Below are 26,016 nucleotides of genomic sequence, written 5' to 3' on the forward strand. Positions count from 1 at the left end.
CTCGTGGTAAGTTTCACAAACCCCCCTGGAACATTTAAATAGTATATACCCCCTAACTTTTTTAAGTGTACGAATAAGCTCCCATGAACTTTTCAATCAAAACAGCGGTATACTCCTTAATAAGAATGTTGAAATGAGGGGATTTGTCCAATGGGGATCCGATATGGAAGAATGGAATCGTAAAAATTAGCAAATGTCTAGATTCGGAGGGCAATTTGAAAAATAGATGATTCGGAGGGTGTGTGTGAAGATATATTTTTCATGAAAATTAGAAAAAAAAAATATCGCTTTTTTTTAATCAAAACAGAACCTCAACTTGTTCCAAACCTCGTCAAAATTCTGTGTGTGAAATTGTTTGTTTTTCTGTGTTTTTTCCCAAAAGGACAGAAATTATTCGAACACCATGATAAGAACGTGGGAATTTATTTAGTTATATATTTTCCTTTAAAAGGAGATATCAAAATGATGCTTCAAGAGGATACAAGTATAAATCTTAGCATCTTCCGTGGTGCTTTTTCTTCAAATTCACAACTTTATTAACTTCATTTAGGAAAAATATCTTAATGACTTAAAATATGAGACCATTGGAGGAGATATGTGAGATGTACCCCTCTTATTGCATAATTAGCTGACATGACCATGACCAGCTCATTATGGAATAGGAGAGGGACACCTCACTTGTACCCTCCAATGATCCCATATTTTAGGTCCCTGTAGCAGCGCTCTTATTACAACTGAAAGCAACTGGATATGGTCCTTTATTCTACTCTTTCTCCATACTTCAAATACGTAGGAGGAATCTAGAAATCAACATGGTGAAACTCAGTCATGTTAGGGTAGTACAACCCAAAGTCCTGCTCTGTCCCAGGTGGCTTCTGGTTCTCATTGAACATCGCAAGCAGATGCGTCTCAATCTCTTCATCAGGCCTCTTTGGTGTTCCCATACTCTCATTTAAATGCTTCACCAAACTGTTATTGTACGTCATCGCATTACAAATCGTCGCTCCTCGCTCCTTTCCTCCCGATGGCCAACCAGTCTCCGAAACGATGATATCCACATAATCTCCTCCAACATTGTCCAAAGTCGAATATACAGAATCCACTATCGAATCGAACATGTTTGTGTATCCAAATGATCCATCTCGCACGATAACGCCATTCTCTTCAAAGAGCACATAGTCTAGTCTAGTGGCATGCTCTTGTCACCTTTGTAGGTGAAGTAGGGATAAATATTTACGAGGAATGGAGCGTTTTTAGATGCCAGGAATGAGACTATCGGGGTCATGATTGGAGTCAGAGCCTCGGAGAACGCGCCCTGGGAAAAAGAAAAGCAATCGTCAATTAGTAATTTCTGAAAACTTTTGGCCCGTCTCTGAAGTTTCAGATTAACATTGAAGAATAGTTTGCTGGACCATCATTGTAAGGAAAAGTTGGTTTTTGTTTTTTCTCTTAAACTTGAACTTGTTGTTCTGGAAACGGATAAATTGTGTAGATAACCCCCTTATCTATCTATATCTTCAGTAGCACTTATCACTCCTCAGCTCGTTCATTAGCATTTACCGCCATGACGTTGGTCCTTTAACTTTTGGGTAAGATAAATAACAGATAATACCCTTCTTCCCCACAACTTGAGGGGTGTCAAGTGCTAATCAACGAGTGGAAGGTTGAAAAGTGCTACCAAAGAAATACAGTAACGGGTTATCTCAGATTCTGAAATTCATCCTCTAGAAAATTTTCTGTAGACCTGTATCGTGAAAAACTGAACTTAAAGTGCACCAAGAACCACGTAATAATTCCATATCAGTCCCTCAAATCTTCTAAACCACTGGGTTACTAGAAGATTTTGTTAGAGATGAAAACTAAAGTAGATTTCTAGCATGTGTCCACTTAGATATTAGTCCCTCAAATCTTCATAATTCCATATCAGTCCCACAAATTGCCCATACATCCTTCGAATCCTATAGGGTCTTGCAATTTGGTCCCCTAACTTACCAAAACACCTCTCAACTAGTTTTTTATTTTCTCTCAAACACAGGGTCTTTGGGGAAGAACATAAACTGAGCAGTATTGTGGTCGTTGAGGGACCAACTTGCAAGACCCCTTAGGCATTGAGGGACTTATGAGAAATTTCAAAGATCTGAGGGACTAATATCTAAACAATCCTTTGAAAATTATTTTTTTTTTCAAAATAACCCCGATAATCATTATGGTAATAACAGAAATGGAAATAAATCTTAAAGATCATCAACAATGGAGATACGCACCTCAGATGGAGGGTAAGAGGCACCAAGAACTCCAAGAGAAACAACAGTTGACACGGGAATTGTTAGATTTGCAGCAGTAAGAGCAGAATCCAGGTTCTTCATAGCTGGAAGCACATGCACTGCCAAATCCCCGGGTATGACTTCATTTGCTGCAGTAATGTAACGAAAGGTGACTGAGTCTGCATGAGGGAGAACATTGGTTTTGACCCATTGAGTGGCAAAGGATGGATCGGAAGCGAGGAGAGGGAGATCAGCGTTTAGGGTTCCCACGATCACTTCAATGCTTGAATTATGGAGAGTTTTTTAGGACATCTGGGTTAGGGTCAAAAATCCGAATTCTGGTTATGTTTCTAGATTGAAAGAGAGAAACTACTTGGTCTGGCGGAGGAAGGTCGTCGCCTAAAAGTCCATAGTTCACACCGATTCTGGTGCCTCCTGCATTAGTCATTCAACATAGTCAATTATAATTGTGCAGTCTGTGTGAAAGAGTCAGATGCTTCTTCTATTTGCTTTTCAGATCAATGACACGATCATGCTAAATAATCATAGGCAGTTACCTGCCAGCAAACCAAAGCTTGAGATAACAATCATAAGGGCAACGGCAAAAAGCAGACGATCCATATAAATCGATGAGATAACTGAAAGTCTGAAATCAGAAAATCAAAGAAGCTTTAAGATGAACTATCCAACCTTAAGCAATCAAGGATGAAAACTTGAAGATGTAAGCTTTTCTCCTTACCTCAAGCTTTGATTTTAATCACCTTGAGATTGGATGTTGAGCTCTGCCATTTATGATGGCAAGCTAGCTAACAAATCATCTTGATTGTAATGAATGCATCATTGGGTTTTGTTTCAGAGAGTGGAGTTGAATTCTAAAACTGCTCTCTTTTATCTCTTCTTCTTTTATGATCCTATTTATCATGCACATATGTTAACTTTGTGATTGTCATCATAATGCACATGATATGTTACGGTTTGATGATAAATAGGGTTGTAGAGAGTACAAGGTAGATAGACGATCACAGTACATTTGCTCTCTTTATCTTCATTCGTGCAAGGTGCACTCAAGTTTCAAAGAGGTGATATTACGACAAAATGACTTTGATAGCGTTAGACAATAACTTCTGAGCGTTAAGGTTAACATACTATTAGCCAACAGTTACCATAGATAGAATGGGTATTTTGTTGCATAGCATACTCGCAAGCTGAAAATGCTTAGAGTGGGTTGTGCCTCCAGAGAGTGAAAATGTCGCCCTAGTATGCAGTCTTAACAATAACGTCAAAGAGAAAAATCACCATTGAGACTAAAAAAGAACTACTAGCAAACTGCTAGTAAGTATGCAACAAAAATACTACATACCACTTGATAACATAAATTAACTTGTAACATAAGGAAGTACCTGATTATTCTTCTAACAAAGTCAATCCATGCTACTACTCAGCTTCAATTTCGATTCCAGACCATAAAACTTCAAAGTAGAGATCACTAGGCCAGCAGTCACTTTCTTCAAGTGCTCGTTAAGCATATCCTCATAACCGATGTAACTAGATTCGGAAAGAATATTTCTGTTCTTCAAAACTGCAAACACCTTTCTCGCCTCTTCTGAACTAGCATGTTTACAGAAACCATGAATGACAGCACAATATATGATATCCTCAAATGGGTAACCTTCTTCCATCATCTCATTCAAAACTTCTATAACCTTCTCTGGTTTACCTAATCTACACGCATTGAGTATTGTCAAAGTATATTTGAACTCCATAGGCCCATCTGTAACATTTCCTAAGCAATCCTTGACTAGAGTAATGGCTGGATTGATTTCTCCGATTTTGCACAACCCTTTAACGAGAGAGCAATAAGCCTCAACACTAGGTATCCAAGACAATTCCCTCATCTTATTATAACACGAGCATGCCTCTCTGACATCCTCAACATCTACATAACAAGGAATTACAAGACTATATGTACAGGTATCTGGTTCCAAGTCCTGTGAACTCTTGATTTCCTCAAAGAGAGACACTGCTCTCTTTCCTTCTTTACTCTTATAAAGTGCCTTGATGAGAATATTGTATATGGCTACACTACAGTATCCTTTTCCTTTCAAGGCCTCAAACACCTCCACAGCATTCAACTCTCTCTCCCCTTTCCTTAAAAAGACAGTAAAGAAATCGGCCAAATGATCCATAACGGGCAGACCCAATTCCTCAATCTGATCAATCAGTCTAAAAAACCTATCCATCTCACCCGAATCAGCATAATAAATCATCAACGGCGTAACCGTCCCAAAATCTAACGTAAGTCCCTCAGAAATCGCAACTTGAAAGAGCCTGCGAGCCTTATCGATCCTCCCATCCTCACACAAACCCCAGATCAAAGAGTCGTATATCCCCAAATCCGGCCGATACCCATCATCCACCATCTCCTTAAAAACCCCAAAACCGTCTTCAACACTCCCTATCCTCACGAACCCATCAACTATCGCCCCGTAAACCGCCCTGTCGATCAACAAACCCTTCTTCTTCATCTCCCTAAACAACTCCACCCCCTTATCCACATTACCATTCTTACAAAGCCCCGACACGATCGTGGCGTACGCCATCGCATCCGGGTCGACCTTATCCCTCCTCATCTCCTCCCAAACCCTCAAACACCCCTCAAAATTACCCGCATTCGCCAGAACCTTCAGTATTGCCGTGTAGGCGAAGACATCCGGCGTGCAAACCTCCTCCCTCATCCTCCTCAGGATCCCGATCCCCTCCTCGACCCTCCCCTCCTTACACAGCCCCCTCGCGAGGATCGTGAACGTGATCGCCTCCTCCTTGACGCCGTCGTCCGCGGTCAGGTCGCCATACACCTCGAGCGCGAGGTCGAGGTGCCCGCTTCTTACGAGCCCGTCGAGTATCCTGTTGTAAGAGGCTAGAACCCTCGGCCTTGATGCCCGAAGCGGGTCCTGAACTTGCGGTAAAGGCGGTAGACCGCGAGGCCCCGCCGCGAGCGGGAGTTGGGCAGGCTGACGAGGATGTCGAGCTGCTTCTCGGTGGGGGGGCTTGTTGAGGAGGACATGAGGTCGCGGGGACGGAGTCGGCGGGGCCGAGAGGTTGGACCTGAAGAGGGAGTGGGTGAGGCGAGTTGAGGAGGGAGTAGTGGGTTGAAGTTGCTTCTGGCGGGAGGCGAAGTGGAAGAGGCGGAGTTAGGAAGGAGGGGTCGGGAGGGGCGGCCATAGCGGAGGAGCTCGCGAGAGGAGGTGGGGGGTAGGGCGGCGGAGAGGGAGGAGGAGAGCTCGGAGATGAGGGCGCGTCCCAGCGGCGTGGCGGAGGAGGAGGTCGTGGGAGTGGCGGCGAGGGGGGAGAGGCGGCGGGAGGGGGAGGGGGACGACGACTGCGGGGAGGACGGGCCCCGACGTCTGCGGCGTCCACCGGCGGAAGTCCGCGCCGGCGGGCGGCCGGGCCCGGGCGCCGGGGTCGGCGCGCGGCCTGGGCAGGGAGCGCGCGTTGGTTGAAGAGGCCGCGTAGACGACGGGGCGGTTTCTGCGACGGCCGGCGGTGGCCGTAGTAGAAGTAGGGTTTGGTCGGGGCGGGAGGAGGTGACGGCGGCATCGCTGTGGTAAAAAACTTTCACCAAACCCCCTGAAAAGATCTTATCCTCCTAAACCTTACGTTACATTTCTATGAAGGTCGTATAGTCTTTATTTTCATTTTATTTAGCCCCCATGAGGGGTTCTCCGTTCAAATACCACCAAAAATGCTATTTTTTTTTTGGAAAAATAAGAAAATTTAGAAAGGGGTGTCATGCCCCTCGCATGAGATGATTAATACCCATTTCGATTGAAACTTGGAGAGATTATTTGAGGCAAAAAATATAGATTGAGATCCTACTCTGGTAGTGGCTATTGTGAGCGTCTTATAAATGCAATGTAAATTTGGGGGTCTGATAAATTAAAATTACGAGGAAACTTTCAAAATAAGCCCATTTATAATTTTATTCCATAAAATCAACTCATTTTAAATTTATTTACAAAAAAGATCCAGTTTCGATCATGTCAGCAGCGCGGGCTAAAACTGGGCTAATGGCTGTTTGGTTCGCTATTATAAGGGGTGAAAAACTCAGAAAACCCCTCCACGTCAGATTTTTAGTCCTCCACGTCAGCTTTTTTTTGTTTCCGTCCATTTCATTGTGCCGCTTTGGTTCGCTCGAATGGAAGAGGGAAAACTCTGCTGAAATCGCCGCCAACTAAGATTTTTTTTCCTCTCCGATTTCCTTCCCCAACCAAGTGAAATTGATGAAAACTCTGCCACGTCAGATTTTTTCCTTCTCTGCTTTGTTTACAAAAGTTTTCCTTTTTTTTCTATGCGAACCAAACACAAGAAAAGTAAATACATTGGTTTCCCACCATTTTTTATGTGCGAACCAAAGCAAAACAATCTATTTCTTGGAAAAGTTTGAAAAACTCAAAACTTGTGTTTCTTTACATAGAATTGTATTTCTCTATATCAAGGAAACGAACCAAACAGCCCCTAATATTAAAAAAAAAAACTTCTTTTTAATTAGTCAGGATTGCCAACCCTGACTAATTAGATGGTAGTTTAATTACATATGTTAGTAATGGGGGCTGAAACTTAAGCTCAAAATAGTCACGTTTGTTAATCCCTACAATTTAAAAGGTTAATTAACCAGCTTATTAATTAGTCGGGTTGGCAACCCAAACTAATTACAAAGAATTTTTTTGAGCTAGTTATAACTGGGTCAATTTTTGTGAATATGCTTGAAATGGGTCAATTTTAATGAATAAATAAAGTTATTAGGGAAAAATGTTTCAAGGCCCCAAAACGAAAAACCGGATGTGACCCAGCCCCCATATTATTTCCCTTATGCTTCAGCCCTTTCACATTCTCCCAGAAATTTTTTTCCCGAAATTACCCTTCCCCTCTTCTTCTTCTTCTTCTCCTCTGCCTCCTCTCCCCTCTCTTCTTCTTCTTCTTCTTCTTCTCCTCCTCCTCTTCTTCTTCTCCAGACCCTTGCCCACACCCCCCACCCGTCCTCCCTACCCCCTCCCCGGGCCCCCTCCCCGACCTCCCCCGCCTCCTCCGTCAATAAGCAGCGAACAGCAGCAGTTGGGGTGGGTGAGGATCTCCTTGGCGATGGCGGGGTCGATGGAGATGACGGCGGGGATGGAGCCCACGGAGAAGGCGAGGAGCTGGGTGGATTTGTGGGTGCGGGCGAGTCGGGCAAGGGTGCGGTGTGGTTGGCCACGGGTGAGGGAGATGAGAGAGCCTAGCACAGGGAGGCCTCTTGGTCCGCGGAGCTGGGTTTGTCCTATTTGGGTGCGGTTGTTCTCGGCCTCGACCTCAGCTGCTCCGCCGGCGCCGCCTTCAGTCCCCACTTCCTGTTCCTATTCTTGTAAGCCAGCGCCAGGCACATGGACGTGAACAGCAGCAGCGGCCCCGTGGTAGGTAAGTTGATTCGACCCAATGCAAATTTTTATCACACATACATATATATACTTACATCTTTGTCATTATCTGTTAGTGTAGGTAAGTTGATGTGTATTTGAGAAATGTGCAGAGTGAAAAGAGATCCAGCCAGAGTAGCAGTATTCTTAATCACACAAACAACATCATCACCCTTCAACTCAGCAACCTGCAAAATGAATGAAGGCAAAGAGTTTGCATAAGACAGCAACATGGGAAATAAAGCCATATTTTGATACGGGTATTATGATAATCTTATTGCAAATACATCCCTGACTTGTTACTAAACCCATCTTTTTTAGGTATGTGCATTCAGCATCTTACCAGCATGCACAACAAGCATTTGAAGCTGCAAAAGCCATCAATGATATTAATGCGATTGCAAGCATCTTAGCACATTATCCTTACCATATTGAATCCCTGCTGACTTTTGCTGAGTTATACAAGTATTCAGGAGAACATCAGGCATCTGCAGATGCCATTTCAAAGTGTAATTTGTTACGATTGTATGTAAAATATATTGTGGCTGTCATGTGAATATATTGTGTCTATTTAGTGATCAATTTTGGTGTAATTTGTTACGATTGTATGTGAAATATAGTGTGGCTGTCATGTGAATATGTACAACTTCTTTCAAATAGAACTTGATGAGCATAATAAACTGAAGATTATATATAAATTATGTTTATCAAAACCTGAATATTATGATACATAATATGTACATAATCTTGAGGTTATTGTGTACATAATATATACAAATCATGTATATAATCTTCAAGTTACAATACACTATTAAATCTCATTATATATAAGCTTCACCATTCTACCAATCTGAAGAAGATAGAATGGTGAAGCTTCTTCAGATTGCATTAAAGTGCATATACAAATCTGCCGATGCTCGACCAACTATGAGTCAAGTTGCCGAGATGATACATTCATTGAAGGAAGAAGATGATAGATCTGTTGTGTCTGAAATTGATTCAAGAGATGCTTAAAATTGGGGAGTTTGTTTTTATAATGTCCTGGAATTTATGTATATGTTCCGTTTGACTATTATCATTTGCTAGTGTATATGTGTTGGTCACATATGAGGAGGTGGAAAACATTATTTATTTGTTACACTGATGACATAGGTGATATTAGTCCAAATGATGCTTTCAAACTCAAATTTAATAAATGAGGATGTCTATTTCTTGTTGATTTCTTTTTTCATGGTATCATTGACATTAAAAATTAAATAGATTCTTGTCACATATTTTTGTTAATGGACTGTGGTAGAGACACTAATTGCATTATTTCAAATAATGATGGGTCATCTCCGTGTTGCCAGTCCAAATGGCACTTTCAAGTTGAAATTTGACAAAACCTAGCACTGATTTGCATGAAGTGTGTACTCATAACACGTTAAGTTTCAACTAACCATGTTAACGTTCATCATAACATGCTAACTTTCAGCTGAACATGTTAACTTTCATCATAATATGTTAACATTTCCTATTACATGTTAACTTTCATCATAATATATTAAATTGAAGCTATAATAGTTACATGTTAAGATTATTGAGTTCTTGTATATCTTTGGCAGAAAAACTAGCGGAAAAACAAAAGGGAAAAATAAAAACAGGAGAAAGAAATGGGAAAATGTTAACTATAATAGTTCTATGTTGACTTTTAGCAGAACGTGTTAACTTTCATCCTAGTATGTTAACTTTTCATATTGAATGTTAACTTTTGCTGCTTTATGTTAACTTTCATCCAAACCTGTTAACTTTCACTGCTTTATTTTCGTAGAAGCGTTTAAAAAAAGCTATGAATGTAATTGGTGATTGGTGTGGATTGCTTATTAGTACAATACTTTTGGTAGAGCAATGTAGGTTGTCAAGACTTGTGTAGCACATTGTATTATATTTTTATAATATCTAAGATTGTAAGTCTAATCATATCGTTTATTCAAGCAATATCAGCTGTAAGAATATGTACACAATAACCTCAAGATTATGTACATATTATGTATCATAATATTCAGGTTTTGACAAAAGAAATTATAAAACTTCTTACATTCTTATGGGTGATATTAGGAAGAATCATGGGGATTATATTAGGAAGAAGCATGGGGATTATTTTGGGATTTGTGTCGCTAGGTATCCAGAAATTATAAAACTTCTTACATTCTCACAGGTGATATTGCCGGGGATGGAGGTGGTATTGCAGGTTATTTTTTTTGGTGAGTATTGCAGGTGATATTACATACTTATAAAATTGTTACATTCTTACATTCTTAGATGAAGTTTTATAAAACTGTTACTTCTTACATTCTCACATGTGATATTGCCGAGGATGAAGGTGATATTGCAGGTGATATTACATTCTTATGTAAGAATGTAACAGTTTTATAATTTCTTTTAGCTGGATAACTTTCTGCTAAACATGTTACCTTTCATTTGGCTATGTTATCTTTTAGCTGAATAAGTTATCTTTCACGTGAACATGTCAACTTTCTTCATAACATGTTAACTTTAATCTGAAGATGTTAATTTTCATTCGACTATGTTAAGTTTAACTTTTACATGTTAACTTTCATCATTATATGTTAACTCTCCTCATAACATGTTAATTTTCAGCTGAACATGTTAACTTTCATCATAATATGTTAACTTTCACTGTTACATGTAAACTTTAATAATAGAGGTCAAGCTTGCTGCATTGTTTGTCATCCACATCAACCGTTTACACAACTAAATTAATATAAACAATATAGACATGCACACAAGTTTTGGTTCAGTCAATCAAGTAGCAAGTTAGTTAGATATTTGATATTGGATAAAATAAAAAGATTAAAATTTTCAAATACTAGCATTCCAGACTGTTGCTCGCAAGGGACGACTTTATATCTGTACTTTCTCAAAATATTTTGGGGATCAAATCCAGGTTTCATATGATCCATGGAATTAATTACTTTAGTCATCGGTTCAATGCACACTATGCCCAGCTAAGCTATAATGCTTAACAACGTCCTCATCCAAATTAAGAAACTGGTTCTACACTACAATAGTTAGTTCCTCATCCAAATTAAGAAGATAAAAAATGAAGCAAGCAGTGATTCTACTACCTACAATATCGAAAAACTTCTCTATTACACCTGAAAGAACTAGATGCATTCCTTGCAACCACATCAAACCCTATCACATACATGTCTCCATGTATCCCTTCCCTCCTTTCACTTTTACAAGAAACAAATAATATCATCATCAACGTCATATCACCAGACCCCCTCTCATCTCAATCCACCATTAAACAAACACTCAAAACAAAATGAACCCTCCAGACAACAACAAGCACGGACAACCCTAAGTAAAACCAGTGCTCCACTAGGCCAGGCGCGTGAGCAGCACGTGCCTGCACCACCTGTCAAGGCCGGTGACCACGGGGCCGCTGCTGCTGTTCACGTCCATGTGCCTGGCGCTGGCTTACAAGAATAGGAACAGGAAGTGGGGACTGAAGGCGGCGCCGGCGGAGCAGCTGAGGTCGAGGCCGAGAACAACCGCACCCAAATAGGACAAACCCAGCTCCGCGGACCAAGAGGCCTCCCTGTGCTAGGCTCTCTCATCTCCCTCACCCGTGGCCAACCACACCGCACCCTTGCCCGACTCGCCCGCACCCACAAATCCACCCAGCTCCTCGCCTTCTCCGTGGGCTCCATCCCCGCCGTCATCTCCATCGACCCCGCCATCGCCAAGGAGATCCTCACCCACCCCAACTGCTGTTGTTCGCTGCTTATTGACGGAGGAGGCGGGGGAGGTCGGGGAGGGGGCCCGGGGGGGGGGGAGGGGGGACGGGGGGGGGGTGTGGGCAAGGGTCTGGAGAAGAAGAAGAGGAGGAGAAGAAGAAGAAGAAGAAGAAGAGAGGGGAGAGGAGACGGAGGAGAAGAAGAAGAAGAAGAGGGGAAGGGTAATTTCGGGAAAAAAATTTCTGGGAGAATGTGAAAGGGCTGAAACATAAGGGAAATAATATGGGGGGCTGGGTCACATCCGGTTTTTTGTTTTGGGGCCTTGAATTATTTTTCCCAAGTTATTAATGGGTCTGTTTTAAATATTTGTCTTAAAATTATTTTTGTTAAAGTGATTTTTAGTAATGCAAAAAAGTAAAGTTTAAGGTCTTCGTTGACTTTGAGGTCCATGAACTTTGGGCACTTGTCTCACAGAAAGTGATAAACTTCCAAATTTCAGGGGGTTTTCCAGGACTGCACTTAAAACCCCAAGCTTAACAACTGAATCAAAAAAAAAAAAAAAAAAGAGGAAAAAAAAGGAGAAAAAAAAAAGAAAGAAACGATCGTTTTCTGCTCTAATGGCGGTATGGTTTCAGGATCTGGCTATTTTTGCTGGTTTCGTTAATATTTTCTCTTAAAAGTTTAAATTTTTTTTGGGGGGATCTGATGCTTTTGTTCTGAACGGTTGTTTGTGCAGCGGTTGCTTGCAGATGAAGCCATTGAAGAGAAGGGAGAGCGATCCGGAACGGTAAGTCTGGGTTCCTCTTTAAACGTTGCAGAATTGGGTAGTAGCAATCTTAATTTGATGTTAAATATGTAGCCCATGAACTTGGAATCATAGAAATTGGTTGTGAATGCTGGATCTTCATTACATGTTGTTGTTGCTGTTGTTGGTGTGATTGATTAAAGGTTTTTTTGGTATTAGTATTTTAAATCTTTATTATTTGATATTAGCCCCACAGATCATTGTATTTTCATACTAGTCCGCCAGATGATTGTCACCGTTCCCAACTAAATCATAAATTGTCGTCCCGTGATTTTGGCGGTTTTTTGAGCAGATAACTGGTTACCGTCACACACAGAATATTTTATGTACTCCGAATTTCCTAAAATTTTGTGGACTATATATCCAAGGATTTTGGTCGTTTTCGATCAAATCACAAATTGGCGTCTCGCGTAAAATATTTTATGCGGACTCCAAAGTTCTTGAATTTTTGTGGAATATGACCCATGCTTTTGGCCATTTTCCACCGAAATACAAATTGTCGTCCCCATAGAATATTTTATGCGTAACATGAAATTCGTAGTTTCTATGGATTATAACACATGGTCTTGACCCCTTTTTGACCAAATCACAAGTTGCCTTTGTGCGTAGAATAATTTATGTGTAATTTAATATTTGAAATTTTGTCGACTATAACCAATGATTTTAGTTGTTTTTTGACCAAATTACAAATCACTGTCTCACATAGAATATTTTATGTGCGCTATAAAACTCTCAAACTTTTATAGAATATAACCTATGATTTTGAGTGTTTTCCACTAAATCATTTTCATCCCACAAAATATATTTTATGCATCCTCTAAATTACTCAAAAACTATGGACTATAACGCACGATTTTAGCCGTTTTTGACCAAATAGAAAACTGTTGTCCTGGATATTTTATGCATAGTGCAAAATTCCCAAATTTATTTTGACTATAGCCCATGATTTTCCAGGTTTTGACCAAATAAAAAATTATTGTCATGCATGGAATTTTGTATGCGTAATCCAAAATTCCCAAGATTTAATGGACTATATAACCCATGATTTTGGCCGTTTTTGACTTGCCCTCACGCATAGAAAATTTTATGCATACTTTGAAATTCCCGAATTTCTGTAAACAGTAACATATGAGTATGATTGTTCTCGATCATATCATTAATTGTCGTCCCGCATAGAATATTTTGTGTACTCCAAAGTTCCTAGTTCTATTGACTATAACACAAGATTTTGGTCATTTTCAACCAAATCACAAGTTACCATACACATGAATATGTTAAGTGTACTCCAAAATCCTCAAATTTCTCTGACTATAATGCATGCTTTTGACTATTCTTGACCAAATTAAATTGATGCCCCACATAGAATATTTTGTATACTAAAAAAATTCTATAATTTTTGTTGACTATAACCTATGATTTTGGCTTTTTTTTTTAACCAAATCACGAGTTTCCATTGCTCATAGAATATTTCATACATACTCCCACGTACCCGAATTTTTATGGACTATAATCAATGATTTTGGTCAATTTCGACCAAATCACAAATTGCCATCTTGCATAGAATATTTTATGTGCAGTCCAAAATTCTCAAATTTAAAGGAATATAACTCATGATTTTGTTTGTTTTCAAGGAATATAACTCAAATTTGAAGGAGTATGAGTATGATCCATGATTTTGGTTCTTTTTGACCAAATGATAAGTTGTCTTCTCGCAATATTTTATGTGTACTCTAAAATTCCTTTTTTTGATTATGGCCGTTTTTGATCAAATAACAAATTGCCGTCTTGTGCAGATTTTTTGTGTAATAAAAAATTTAACATGATTTTGGTAGCTTTTGATCAAGTCGCAAATTGCGTGTCCGTAGAGTGTTCAGTGTGTATTCAGAAATTTCTAAATTTTAATGGACTATTGCTCATGAGTTTGGTTATTTTCCACCAAATCATAAATTGTAGTACCGTGTAGAATATTTTATGTGTACTTCTAAATTTCTGAATTTTTGTGGTCTATAACCCATGATTTTGATTTTTTTACCAAATAATAAGTTGCCCTGCACGTAGTATATTTTATTTGTTAGTTGAAATTCTTAAATTCTATGAGTAAAACGAATGATTACAGCTGTTTTGATTGAATCTCAAATTACCATCCTGCATAGGATATTTATGCCTACTAAGAAGTCTTAGAAATTTTATAGATTATATCCCATTATTTTGTCCATTTTTGACTAAGTCATAAGTCATCATCCCACATAAAATATTTAATGTGTACACGGAAATATTCATATTTTTTTGGACTATAACTTATAATTGTGGCATATTTTGATCAAATCACAAAAATTCATCCCGCCTAAAATATTTTATGTGAGACTTCAAAATTTTCGAATTTTTGTTGGCTATAACCTATAATTTTGGTCACAGTCAAGAAGTTGCCATCTCCCATGTTAATTGTCCGCTGAAATTCTTGGACCATAACCAATGATTTTGGTTGTTTTCGACTAAAGCTCAAATTGTCATCCCGCGTAGGATTATTTATGCCTACTCCAAAAATTAACGAATTTATGCGGACTATAACTCACTATTTTGGCTATTTTCAGCCAAATCACGAATCAGCATACCACATGGAACATTTTCTTACATGCTCTACAATTTTTGAATTGTTATGGATTTAGCTCATGATCGTGACTGTTCTCGGTCAAATCACAAGTTGTCACCCTTAACTCCATATTTCCGATTTCATTGGACCACAACCCATGATTTTGGCTGGTTTTGACCAAATCACAAGGTACCCGCCATGGAATATTTTATAAGAAATCCCAAATTCTCAAACTTCTGCAGACTATAACCAAAGATTTTAGCTGTTTTCAACCAAATAAATATAGCATATTTTATGCATATTCCAAAATTTCTAAATTTCTATGAACTATAACCAATGATTTTTAGTAATTTATGAAAAAATCGTAAGTTGTCTTTCCACAATATTTTATGTGTACTCTAAAATTCCTGAAGTTTTGTAAACCATAATGTATAACAATGACCGTTCTTGATCAATTAACAAATTACCGTCTGTTACAGAGTATTCTTTGTATACTAAGAAATTTCTCAATTTCAGTAATTCTCTGTACTAAAAATTTTCTGAATTTCAGTGGAACATAGCTCATGGTTTTGGTTGTTTTCCACCAAATCACAAATTTTAGTCGCCCATAGAATATTTTATGCGTACTCCCAAATTTATGAATTTTTATGGTCAATAACCCTGAATGCTTTTGATCAAATCATAAGTTGCCGTAGCAAAGAATATTTTTATATTGCCAAACTTGCGTACACCTTGCTTGATTGAAGATAAAGGAAGCAAAATTCTATAAACATAGATATCAGGGGTTTATTATATAATGTTAATAATAATGACTATCATAAAGTCAACAATGTGCATAATCATGATAAGCATATATATAGAGTCAACAATCACGCATTAGTTACAATCAAAATGATTTATTGTTTCTATTAATGTTTGCTAAGTTACCATCATAAATAGAGGAGTTCAGCTCATCCAATCTCAAGATGATTGAAATTTAAGTTTGAGGCAAGAAGGAAACTCATACTCTCTAATTTTCATCCTAGACTGCTTGTGGTCGGATAGTTCATCTCAAATTTCTTTAATTTTTTGTTGTCTAATAGATTTCTATGGATTGTCTTCTTTCTGTTAATGTGCTTATGATTGTTGTTTCAAGCTTTCCTTCGCTTTCAGGTACTGTCAATGATTATGAATCTATGATTGCATGATCATTGTGCATATCTCTATTTTTTACTAGGAGGTGCATATCTAAATTATTTCGCATACAATCCAGAGTGATATATTATTACATGAAAACGTTGGTCTGCCTTCTTATCAATGGATTACTCCCGAAAGAGAACTTATTTACCTTTTAATTGAGGCTTCATTGCAGATAGACCCCCTGTAATATCCCAATTGTGGATAGTCCCCTGTAGTGCTATTGATCAGGATAGATCCCCTGAATGAATTTTTTGACGGTTTTACGAATAGAAAAATTCACTCAGGGGGTAGACCCCCTGTAATATCCCAATTGCGGATAGACCCCCTGTAATATCCCAATTGCGGATAGATCCCCTGAATGAATTTTTTGACTGTTTTACGAATAGAAAAATTCACTCAAGGGGGTCTTTCGGCATTTGGGCAGTAGTACATGTGGTCTATCCTCTCCAATAGAACTGCTGGGGGTCTATCCGTAATTGGGTGATAGCACAGGGGTTATACCTGCGATTAACCATTTAATTAAGGATAGAAGAAGCATCTGACTCTTTCTTCATCTGATATATATGATAATGATGTACGGTGTTGAATGGTTAATGCAGTAGGCACAAGTATCGGCAGTAACTATGGACTACTCGGCAACAACTCCCTCCACCAAACCAAATGTCCTGAAGCTCTTCTCAAATCTTGAAACATAACCCAAATGTCCTGAAGCTCTTCACAATTCAGGCATCAAAGTAATCGTCGGGACCCTGAATGCGGATCTCCCTCGCCTTGCTTCTGATCCATCCTTTGCCACTCAATGGGTCGAAACCAATGTGCTTCCTCACTCAAATTCGGTCACCTTTCATTGCATCACTGCAGCAAATGAAGTCATACCTGGGGAATTGGCAGCGCATGTGCTTCCAGCAATGAAGAACCTTGATGCTGCTCTTTCTGCTTTGAACCTAAAAATTCCCGTGTCAACTGTTGTTTCTATTGGAGTCCTTGGCGTCTCATACCCTCTATCTCAGGTAATGTATCGGCACTACCAATGATCTTTAGGTTTTATCACAATTTCTGTCATTCTTGTAGGTTAATTCGGATAGACCCCTTGTACTATCAACCCACTGCAGATGGACCTCATGCAGTTCTATTGTTGCAAATAGACCCCTTAAGTTTTTTTGACGCTTTTACCTTCAGATGGAAAATATTGTTTTTTTTGACAAATTAGACTTCCTGAGGGTAAAAGAATCAAATTTCACTCAGGGGTCTATCCGCAATGGGGTGATAGTACAGGGTGTGTATCTACAATTGGGCGATAGTACATGGGGTCTATCTGCAACAATAGAAGTACATGAGTTACACGATGGTAGAAGGAGGTCTATCTGCAGTTAACCCCTTCCAATTACTACTCGGTTCTTGGCACGCTTTAAGCTCCATGTTTTAGGAGACAGATGTACAGACAACTTGGTTAAGAAGATAAATTGCTGATAAACCCCTTCATGTATACCTTAAGTTGCATTTATCATCATTCAACTCGTTTATTAGCACTTATCAATCTCGGATTGTGGATAAGAAGGAGATTATCTATAATCTTACCCAAAATACCAACTTCGTGGTGATAAATGCTTATCGACAAGTTGAGGGTGTTACCGAAGGCATAAATGTTGGGGCTTATCTACAATTTAGCCATTTATAACCCTATGAGTTCAATTTTAAGAGAAGTCTACTTTTTCCGGCCTTACATTTTTTGGTTAATTGTCGATAGACCTCTTGTGCTATATCCAAAGTGAACTTACTACCCCTGTAGTTCTATTGTTGCAGATAGTGCCCTTTAAAGAGTTCTATTGTTGCAGATGGACTCCTTTAAAGAGTGTTGCAGATGGACTCCTTTAAAGAGTTCCATTGTTGCAGATTGACCCCTTCAAAGCATACTATTTTTTGCAGATGGATCCCCTGATTGAAAGTCTATCGTTGCAGATAGACCCTCTGAAAATTGTAAAAAAAATCATTCAGGGGTTTTACCTGCAACAATAGAACTACAGGAGTAGTAAGTTCGAGTTGACGATAGTGGAGGGGGTCTATCTGCAGTCAACTGTATATATATATTTTTAAATTCTGAATATCAATCTGAAACTTCAGACATGGCCAAAATTTTTCCAGATAATTCTAATATACATCTAATTTTCTTTTTCAGGGTGTATTCTCTGAATCCACGACTCCAATCATGACCCAGATAACGTCATTCCTGGCATCTAAAAGTGCTTCATTGCTCGCCAATGTTTATCCATACTACGGCTACAAAGGTGCCAATCACATACCATTAGACTATGTACTCTTCAAACAGAGAAGCATTTACGTGCAAGATGGACCATTTGGATACACAAATATGTTCGAATCAATAGTGGATGCTGTATATTCGGCATTGGAAAAAATAGGAGTAGAAATGTGGATGTTGTCGTTTCAGAGACTGGTTGGCCATCGGCAGGAAATGAGAAAGGATCGACTATTAATAATGCGATGGTGTACTAAAATAATTTGGTGAAGTATGTAAAGGAGAACCCAGGAACACCAAAGAGACCGGGTAAAGAGATCGAGACTTATTTGTTTGCTTTGTTCAACGAGAACCTGAAGCAACCTGGTATTGAGCAGAATTTTGGGTTGCATTACGCTAATATGACTTGAGGTTTACCATGTTGATTTCTAGATTCCTATCTATTTTTAAGTATGAAGAAAATGTAGAATAAGGAAACCTTGCCAGTTGGTTTCATTTGTAATAAACACCAGGTTACTAATGCTGTGAATGTGGGAAAAAAATGGAGATAGTGGGATGTCTTTGAATTCAAGACCATACATAGTATATAAGAGTATTGATCTATCACGTGCTATGACCATTGTTTTAAATTNACACACACACACACCCAAAACCCCCACCCCCTCCCAAAAAAATTACTTTTCTTTATTGTACTAGAGGTTGAATGTCATGAAGTTCCTGCCTCCGGTGACACTGTCTTTATAAAATTTCCTTTTTTTGGCATGAAGGTAATTTTTCTTTGATGATGAATCTTTAAACATTGCAGAATTATTATAAAGGTTAATGATTAGAACAAAAAGATTGGTGAGACATACCGATGGAAAAACTACCTGCTATTACTGAGGCAGAAACTATATGATCGCCTTCTATCATTACCACTCTGCGGAGTTTGCTTTCTGCTTCTCCAATGGCGGTATGGTTTCAGGATCTGGCCATTTGTGCTGGTTTCGTTGACCTTTTTTTGGATCTGATGATTTTATTTTGAATGATTGTGCAGGTGGTGGTTAAAAGGTGAAGTGAGAGCGAGCCAGAACGGTAAGTCTTGCTTCCTCTGTAATCATTGTGGAATTGGGTAAAAATAAACACATGTTAATATATATATATGTTGTTGTTGTTGTTGCTGTTGTTGGTGTTATCAATTAAATGACATGGAATATTTTCATCTTTTTCGCTCATTGATTATCATAGGACACTTCCACTGTTCTTTCTCTAACTCCTTTCTATTCAAATGTCTTTAAAGATTGGAAGGACAATCGACATATTTAATGAGCTTAGTCATTTGTTGTCACAACTCTGAGCTTTTGTGCATCCTTCAGTGTTTCTTTACATCCACAAAAATATAGCCTTCACCATTCTCAACCAAATCGTAAATCACCGCCCCTCATAAACTTTATGCAAGACTTCAAAATTTCCAATTTTTTGGGACTATGACTCCTATTTTGGATGTTTTCGATCAAATTAAAAAATGTCATCATACATAGAATATTTTATGCGTACACCAAAATTCGTGAATCTCTATGGACTATATAGTCCATGAGTTTGGCTATTTTCGGCCAAGTCACAGTATTCCTCCTGCATGAATTTTTTTTATGTATACTCTAAAATTTCCGAACTTTTGCGGACTATAACCTGTGATTTTGGCCATTTTGACCAAAGCACAGGTTACCCTCCCGCATCAAGAACTTTATGTGCACTCCGAAATTCTCAAATTTTTATGGACTATAACACATGATTATGACCATTCTCAACCAAATCATAAATTTTCATCCCATGAATTTGGCCGTCATTGATCAAATCACAAGCTACCATTGCACATAGAATATTTTATGTGTACTCTGAACTTCTGGAGTTTTATGGACTATAACCAACGATTTTGGTGGTTTTCAATCAAATTACAAATTGCCGTCTAGTATATGCGCACACCGGAATTCTGAAATTGTTGTAAAATATAACTTATGAGTTTGTCATTTTCCACCGTATCACAAATTGGCGCACCAATATTATATTTATGCGTACTACAAAATTTCGGAATTCCTGTGGACCTTGACCTATGATTTTGTTAGTTATATATCCAATCATAAGTTGGCATCGTGCATAAAATAATGTGTACTCCAAAATTCGAAATGTTGTGGATTATAAACAATGATTTTGGTTGTTTTTGATGAAATAGCAAATTATCATCGAGCATAGAATATTTTATGCGTACTACAAAACTCTCGAACTTTTACAGGGTATAACCCATGACTTTGACTGTTTTCTACCAAAACAGAAATTGTCATTCCACAAATAATATTTTATGCGTACTAAAAAGTTCTCCTATTTTTGTGGGTTATAACCTATGATTTTGGCTTTTTTTTACCAAATAGAAAATTGTTGTCCCACATTAAATGTTTTATGCATAGTCTGAAATTTCCAAATTTTAATTGACTATAACCATGATTTTGCAGGTTTCGACCAAATAAATTTTTATCATGCATAGATTTTTTTTATGTATTCTCTATAATTCTCAAATTTCTATGGATTATAGTCCATGATTTTGGTTGTTTTCTAGCGAATAAAAATTTTTCTCCCACATAGAAAATTATGTGTACTCCAACAATTTTGAATTTTTGTGGACTATATACTATGTAACCCCTGATTTTGGTTGCTTTTGACCAAAGCACAAGTTGTCCTCCAACATAAAATTTTTTTATGCATATAACCTGATGTTTGTTGGAAAATTTGTAGTAAAAAGACAATGAAAGAAAAATTTGACTTGTATTCCTCTCAAAATCAATTACAATTTAGATTCCGATTACAAAAGAGAGGAGAATGAATTTGATTCCCCCCTTTGTTTAAAACTGGGTTCTTCTAGGTAGCGATGGAATGCCTCCTTCGAATGCTTGTATCGAACTTGCTCTCCGTTGATGATCCGACCGTTCTATCTCACGAAACCGATTGAATTGCTTAATGACTTCGGTTTAGAACTCTTGACGAGTGCAAAGAACTCAGAACGAGTTGAAAACTCTGATAAGAGTTGTTGAGAACCGAATAACTGGTTTGATGTAATTAACTTGCATTGCAAGCCTAATTACGAACTCTTAAATGAGTTCCAGAACTCAGAGCGAGTTAAAACTCTGTAACAGAGTTGTTGGAACCGAAGATTCGGTTAATTGCCAAGTGGATTATCCCGTTGATGAAGGGATCCTCTGAGATTTGATTAACTGATCGTTGATCAGTTCTTTGATCTTCAAAAGATCTCCTTCTTCGTGCTGTTGAACTGCTGAGATTTGTTGACCTTGGGTGGTTTTGATGCCACCTCAACCCTATGCGGTTTTTCTGCTAGAAACCGATCAACCTCTTACTCAGTTGAGTAAGTCGGTTATTTATAGGGGGGTTAGGGTTGTAACCAACCCCTAAATCCGCTCCTGAGTGGGCGAAGATCCCTCAGAACGTGGGATAACGGTTTTGAGGCCGTTCGGTTTGCGTTTGAACAAGTCAAAACGCCTCAGTTGGCATTCTGGGCTTTAACTCTGCGTCCAAGGCTTGAGACGCAGAGTTAAATCTCTGTTAGAGATTTGAGACGCACAGGCCGCATGCGTTCTGGAATTGGAAACGCACAGATCGCTGGTGCGTTGAAGTTCAACTCTGCGTCCAGAGTTTGTGGCACATAGTTGAGCCTGTTGAAGAACGCACGTTATGTGTGCGTTTAGTGCTTTAACTCTGCGTTGCAGAGTTAGATATTTGCTGGAGAACGCACAGGGTGTGTGCGTTTCGTGATTTAACTCTGCGTTACAGAGTTCAATGTCTGCTGAAGAACGCACAGGTTGTGTGCGTTTTTGAGTTTGAGAAACACAGAAGTGAATTTCTGCGTTTGAGAGAGGTTGTTGACTTGTAACCTCGTCCATTACAACATTGCAAAGGCTATTGCTTATTGATCTTTGCCTGTTATAGGATATGAGAGTCGTCAGATTGTAACTCTCACTGTTGGTTGTGAAGGCCACTAAACAGAGTTTTCATTAATTGTCGGAAGTGTCGTCGAATTGTAACTCTTCTCGATCTGTGTGGAAAGTCTCCTATTTGCCGCTTTCGATTGTCGGCGCGAAAGCTATTTGATTGTAGCTTTCATTATTGGAGATTGACGGGAATCAACATCCATAGTGTCTTCTGGACGAATATTTGCCCACAGCTTTCTATCAAGCAACTCACCAACTAAGTCCAACCTTTTATTTCTGAAATCATTACACTGCTCTGTAGGCGTCAAAAAATGCTCAAAGGTATCCAAACACAGTTCAAAAAGAAGTCATCAAAAATGTCAAAAAAGAACACAAGTATAGACTGTCTCGCAGGCGAGACAGTCTTTACTGTCTCGCCTGGCGAGACAGACTTTTACTGTCGCCGGGGGGAGACAGTATTTACTGTCTCGCCGTGCGAGACAAAATTTACTGTCTCGCACGCGAGACAGTTATCAGTGGTTCAAGAAACTGTTTTGCAACCACGACACGTGGCCACCAACTGTTCAAGAACGTGGGGAACGTCGTGGGCGAGAATCACATTGATAACTACCAGAATAACGGAGTTTAAAACGTGGGAAGGCAGTTACAGTGAGAAACTGTCAGACAGTATTTACTGTCTCGCTGGGCGAGACAGCAAACACTGTCTCGGCCCGTGGGCGAGAATCACATTGATAACTACCAGAATAACGGAGTTTAAAACGTGGGAAGGCAGTTACAGCGAGAAACTGTCAGACAGTATTTACTGTCTCGAGCCGAGACAGCAAATGCTGTCTCGCGAGACTGTTTTCCGCCAACTGTTCATAGGGGCTATAAATACCCCCCGAAGGCCATTTTTTGAAGGGGCTGATCAGAGAGCATCCATAGGCTGATTCCAGAGCAGAGAGGGTAGAGTACTCGAGCTTCTGGCAACTCCTTGATATTCAGGCTTTGACTTGATTTCAAGAAGAACGACTATCTTACCTTGATAAGATATCGTTTCAAGTTCTCACTTCGATAAACGAAGTCAGAATTATAAACCCCTCACGATTCAATCAGAATCTGTGATTTGGTGGTCCACGGGCTAACGCACCCCCGGCACAGGCAAAATCCCACCGCAAGCAGTGATCCAAACAACGATCCTGCGTTTGTTTCCCAAGAGTTAGGTCCACGAACCAAAGCGTTCCCGGCACAGGCAAAGATCCCACGCAAGCAGCGATCCAAACAACGATCCTGCGTTTGTTTCTCAAGAGTTGTAATTTTTATTTTGTTGTGTAAAGGAAGTCTTATAAAAATGCTATCTCTTTTTTGAATTTATTGTAATCGACCGAAGATATAATGAATTCCATGACAAAACTAACTTTTGGCGAAAACAAGCTGGCGACCACAGTGGGAGCCAACGGTCTCGCTGCCGAGACCGTCACAACGATCCTGCGTTTGTTTCTCAAGAGTTGTAATTTTTATTTTGTTGTGTAAAGGAAGTCTTATAAAAATGCTATCTCTTTTTTGAATTTATTGTAATCGACCGAAGATATAATGAATTCCATGACAAAACTAACTTTTGGCGAAAACAAGCTGGCGACCACAGTGGGAGTCGAACCCATGACAAAACTAACTTTTGGCGAAAACAAGCTGGCGAAAACAAGCAGCGAGACCGTTGGTTCCCACTCGTCCGATTGTTGTTGAGGATTTTACTCGCAACAGCTCTGCTCAAGATGATTCCTCCCCAATTAAGGAGTCGTTCGATCGAAGTTCACCACTGACGAAGAGGGCTCGTCAGAGGCGACGCCAACGCCGCGCTCGTCAATTAGCTAAGGCATTTGAACAAACCGACGGAGTTCGTTATTATGCGGACTTAGAGTCGAGGAAACAACAAGTGGTTTGTTCAACGCAACGACAAACTACTCATGTCTCTGCTAAACTCACGACGGAGGAACGGAGTTCGTTATCATGCGGACTTAGAGTCGAGGAGGCATCGAGTGGTTCAGTTGTCTCAACAACCAATCATTCATGTCTCTGCTAAACTCACGACGGAGGAATGGACTATTGTCAAAAGGACTCGTTCGACCCTCAAAGAACGTATACAAAAACGTCGTGCAAATGCTGCTCATGTCCGAACTCTCCTACAACAAAGACGAGAAAGGAGGAAGGAAACGATGACCAAAGAACCACCGAAACTCTGCCAAGTTTGGATTCCAAAGTCTGGACTTATGCAAAATCAGCATTCAGAGCCCGTTAAGACTCCGTACCCGCAAGGGGGTGGTTTTAGACGTGCGACTCCCGACATAACCTTGGATCGCTCAAAGATAAAAATAAATTGTCCTGAGAATGCCAACAAGGTTTTACACCCCCAGAAGAAGACGCATTCACCAAATGATATCGTCATACCTAGGAGGTCATGCCAACAGACGATACGATTTTTTGGCAATCATACCGATGAATCGTATTATCAAGTTGGGGTTGTGAATAATTTTCGAAAGAGAGTTATTCGAGAGATAAACTCTCGTTGTTCCTGTGCGCGACTCGTTAAAGCAGCATTATCAGGATGTGATTGTTTCAAACGAGAAGCCATCCCACGAAGAGTCTCTGTATCGTCGAAGCCTAAGCCGAGACATTTCCGTGAGAGAGAATCAGCTGCCCAAGATGATGAATTCCCTGAAGTCACCATCAACGTGGCTGATAAAAGAAAGTCTAAACGGCATTCAAGTGACTCAAATCCCGACTTTTCTCCGAAAGGAAAAGTCAATCCAAGAATTGCTCAAAGGATGTCTCGACTCCAATTAGGAGCCATCAGACGCAGAGATTACAAAAGAATGCAAGAAGGAATGTCATCAGAGGATGAGCTCTCGGACACTTGTTCTGCGATCGCTTCGGATGATACATCATCTAGCATAGGGCAAACCAGAGAAGTACTCACAATCACCTCTGATCAGTTCGCTCAAATACTTCAAGAAGCTCTAGCCAAACAACGTGAAGAAATTAGAGCTGAAGTGAAGACAGAAATGGAGTTAGCTATCCAACAAATGAGAGAATTGCTAGCTCAACGGCCTCAACCCCCTGAGTCCAGTCAAAGAGTTGAATCCAGCCGCCACATTCAGAATGTTACAAATGACAGTGATCCAGAAGTGGATGAAGTCATTATGGCTGATACACCTCCCAATGGCAATAACGCTGGGGGTGGTTTAACGGATCCTCCCAATAACGATATTGGGGGTGGTTCAATAGCACCTCTCACAGGGGGTGGTCTAACTCATTCTCCTCGACGTCCTTCGAATGAAGACATAGACGAGGACGAGAAAATGAAAGAGCTTGAAAACAAAATCAACGCTTTGATGACGGCTCAAGAAGGGAAAAAGACAGGTATTCCGTGTCCCTATCCAAGAGAATGGGATTCAATACCGTATCCGACAAAGTTCAATCTGATTAACTTCACACCGTTTGAGGGGAAGAGTTCGCCGATTCAGCACTTGATTTATTTCAAGTCTCATTTGAGCATGATCTCTGGAAACGAGGCTTTAATGGTCCGGTCATTCATTAGCACCCTTCGTGGGCCCGCCTTCGATTGGTATCGACGGCTCAAGCCAGGGAGTATCAATTGCTGGGATGACATAGAAAGTTTGTTCCTCAGCAACTTCTTTGATGATAACACCGAAGTGTCAATCAGAACCCTTCTAGATGAGAAGCAAAAAGATGGAGAGTCAGTTGACGATTTTGTCAA

The 26,016-nt window shown here is 39.6% G+C and overlaps 1 protein-coding gene and 2 pseudogenes across 1 annotated transcript; 1 reads left to right on the forward strand and 2 right to left on the reverse strand.

Annotated features, from left to right (window-relative positions):
* Positions 514–3,753, reverse strand: LOC109842683 (annotated as a pseudogene).
* LOC109844052 (pentatricopeptide repeat-containing protein At4g20740) lies at positions 3,686–4,999 on the reverse strand. The gene has a single exon (XM_020413057.1). It carries the CDS (start codon positions 4,997–4,999, stop codon positions 3,686–3,688), a length of 1,314 nt encoding a protein of 437 aa, XP_020268646.1.
* LOC109844054 overlaps positions 7,404–26,016 on the forward strand; it is a 25,214-nt pseudogene continuing 6,601 nt past the window's right edge.

Source organism: Asparagus officinalis, chromosome 5 (genome assembly GCF_001876935.1).
Source record: "Asparagus officinalis chromosome 5, Aspof.V1, whole genome shotgun sequence".
NCBI classification, from domain to species: domain Eukaryota; kingdom Viridiplantae; phylum Streptophyta; class Magnoliopsida; order Asparagales; family Asparagaceae; genus Asparagus; species Asparagus officinalis.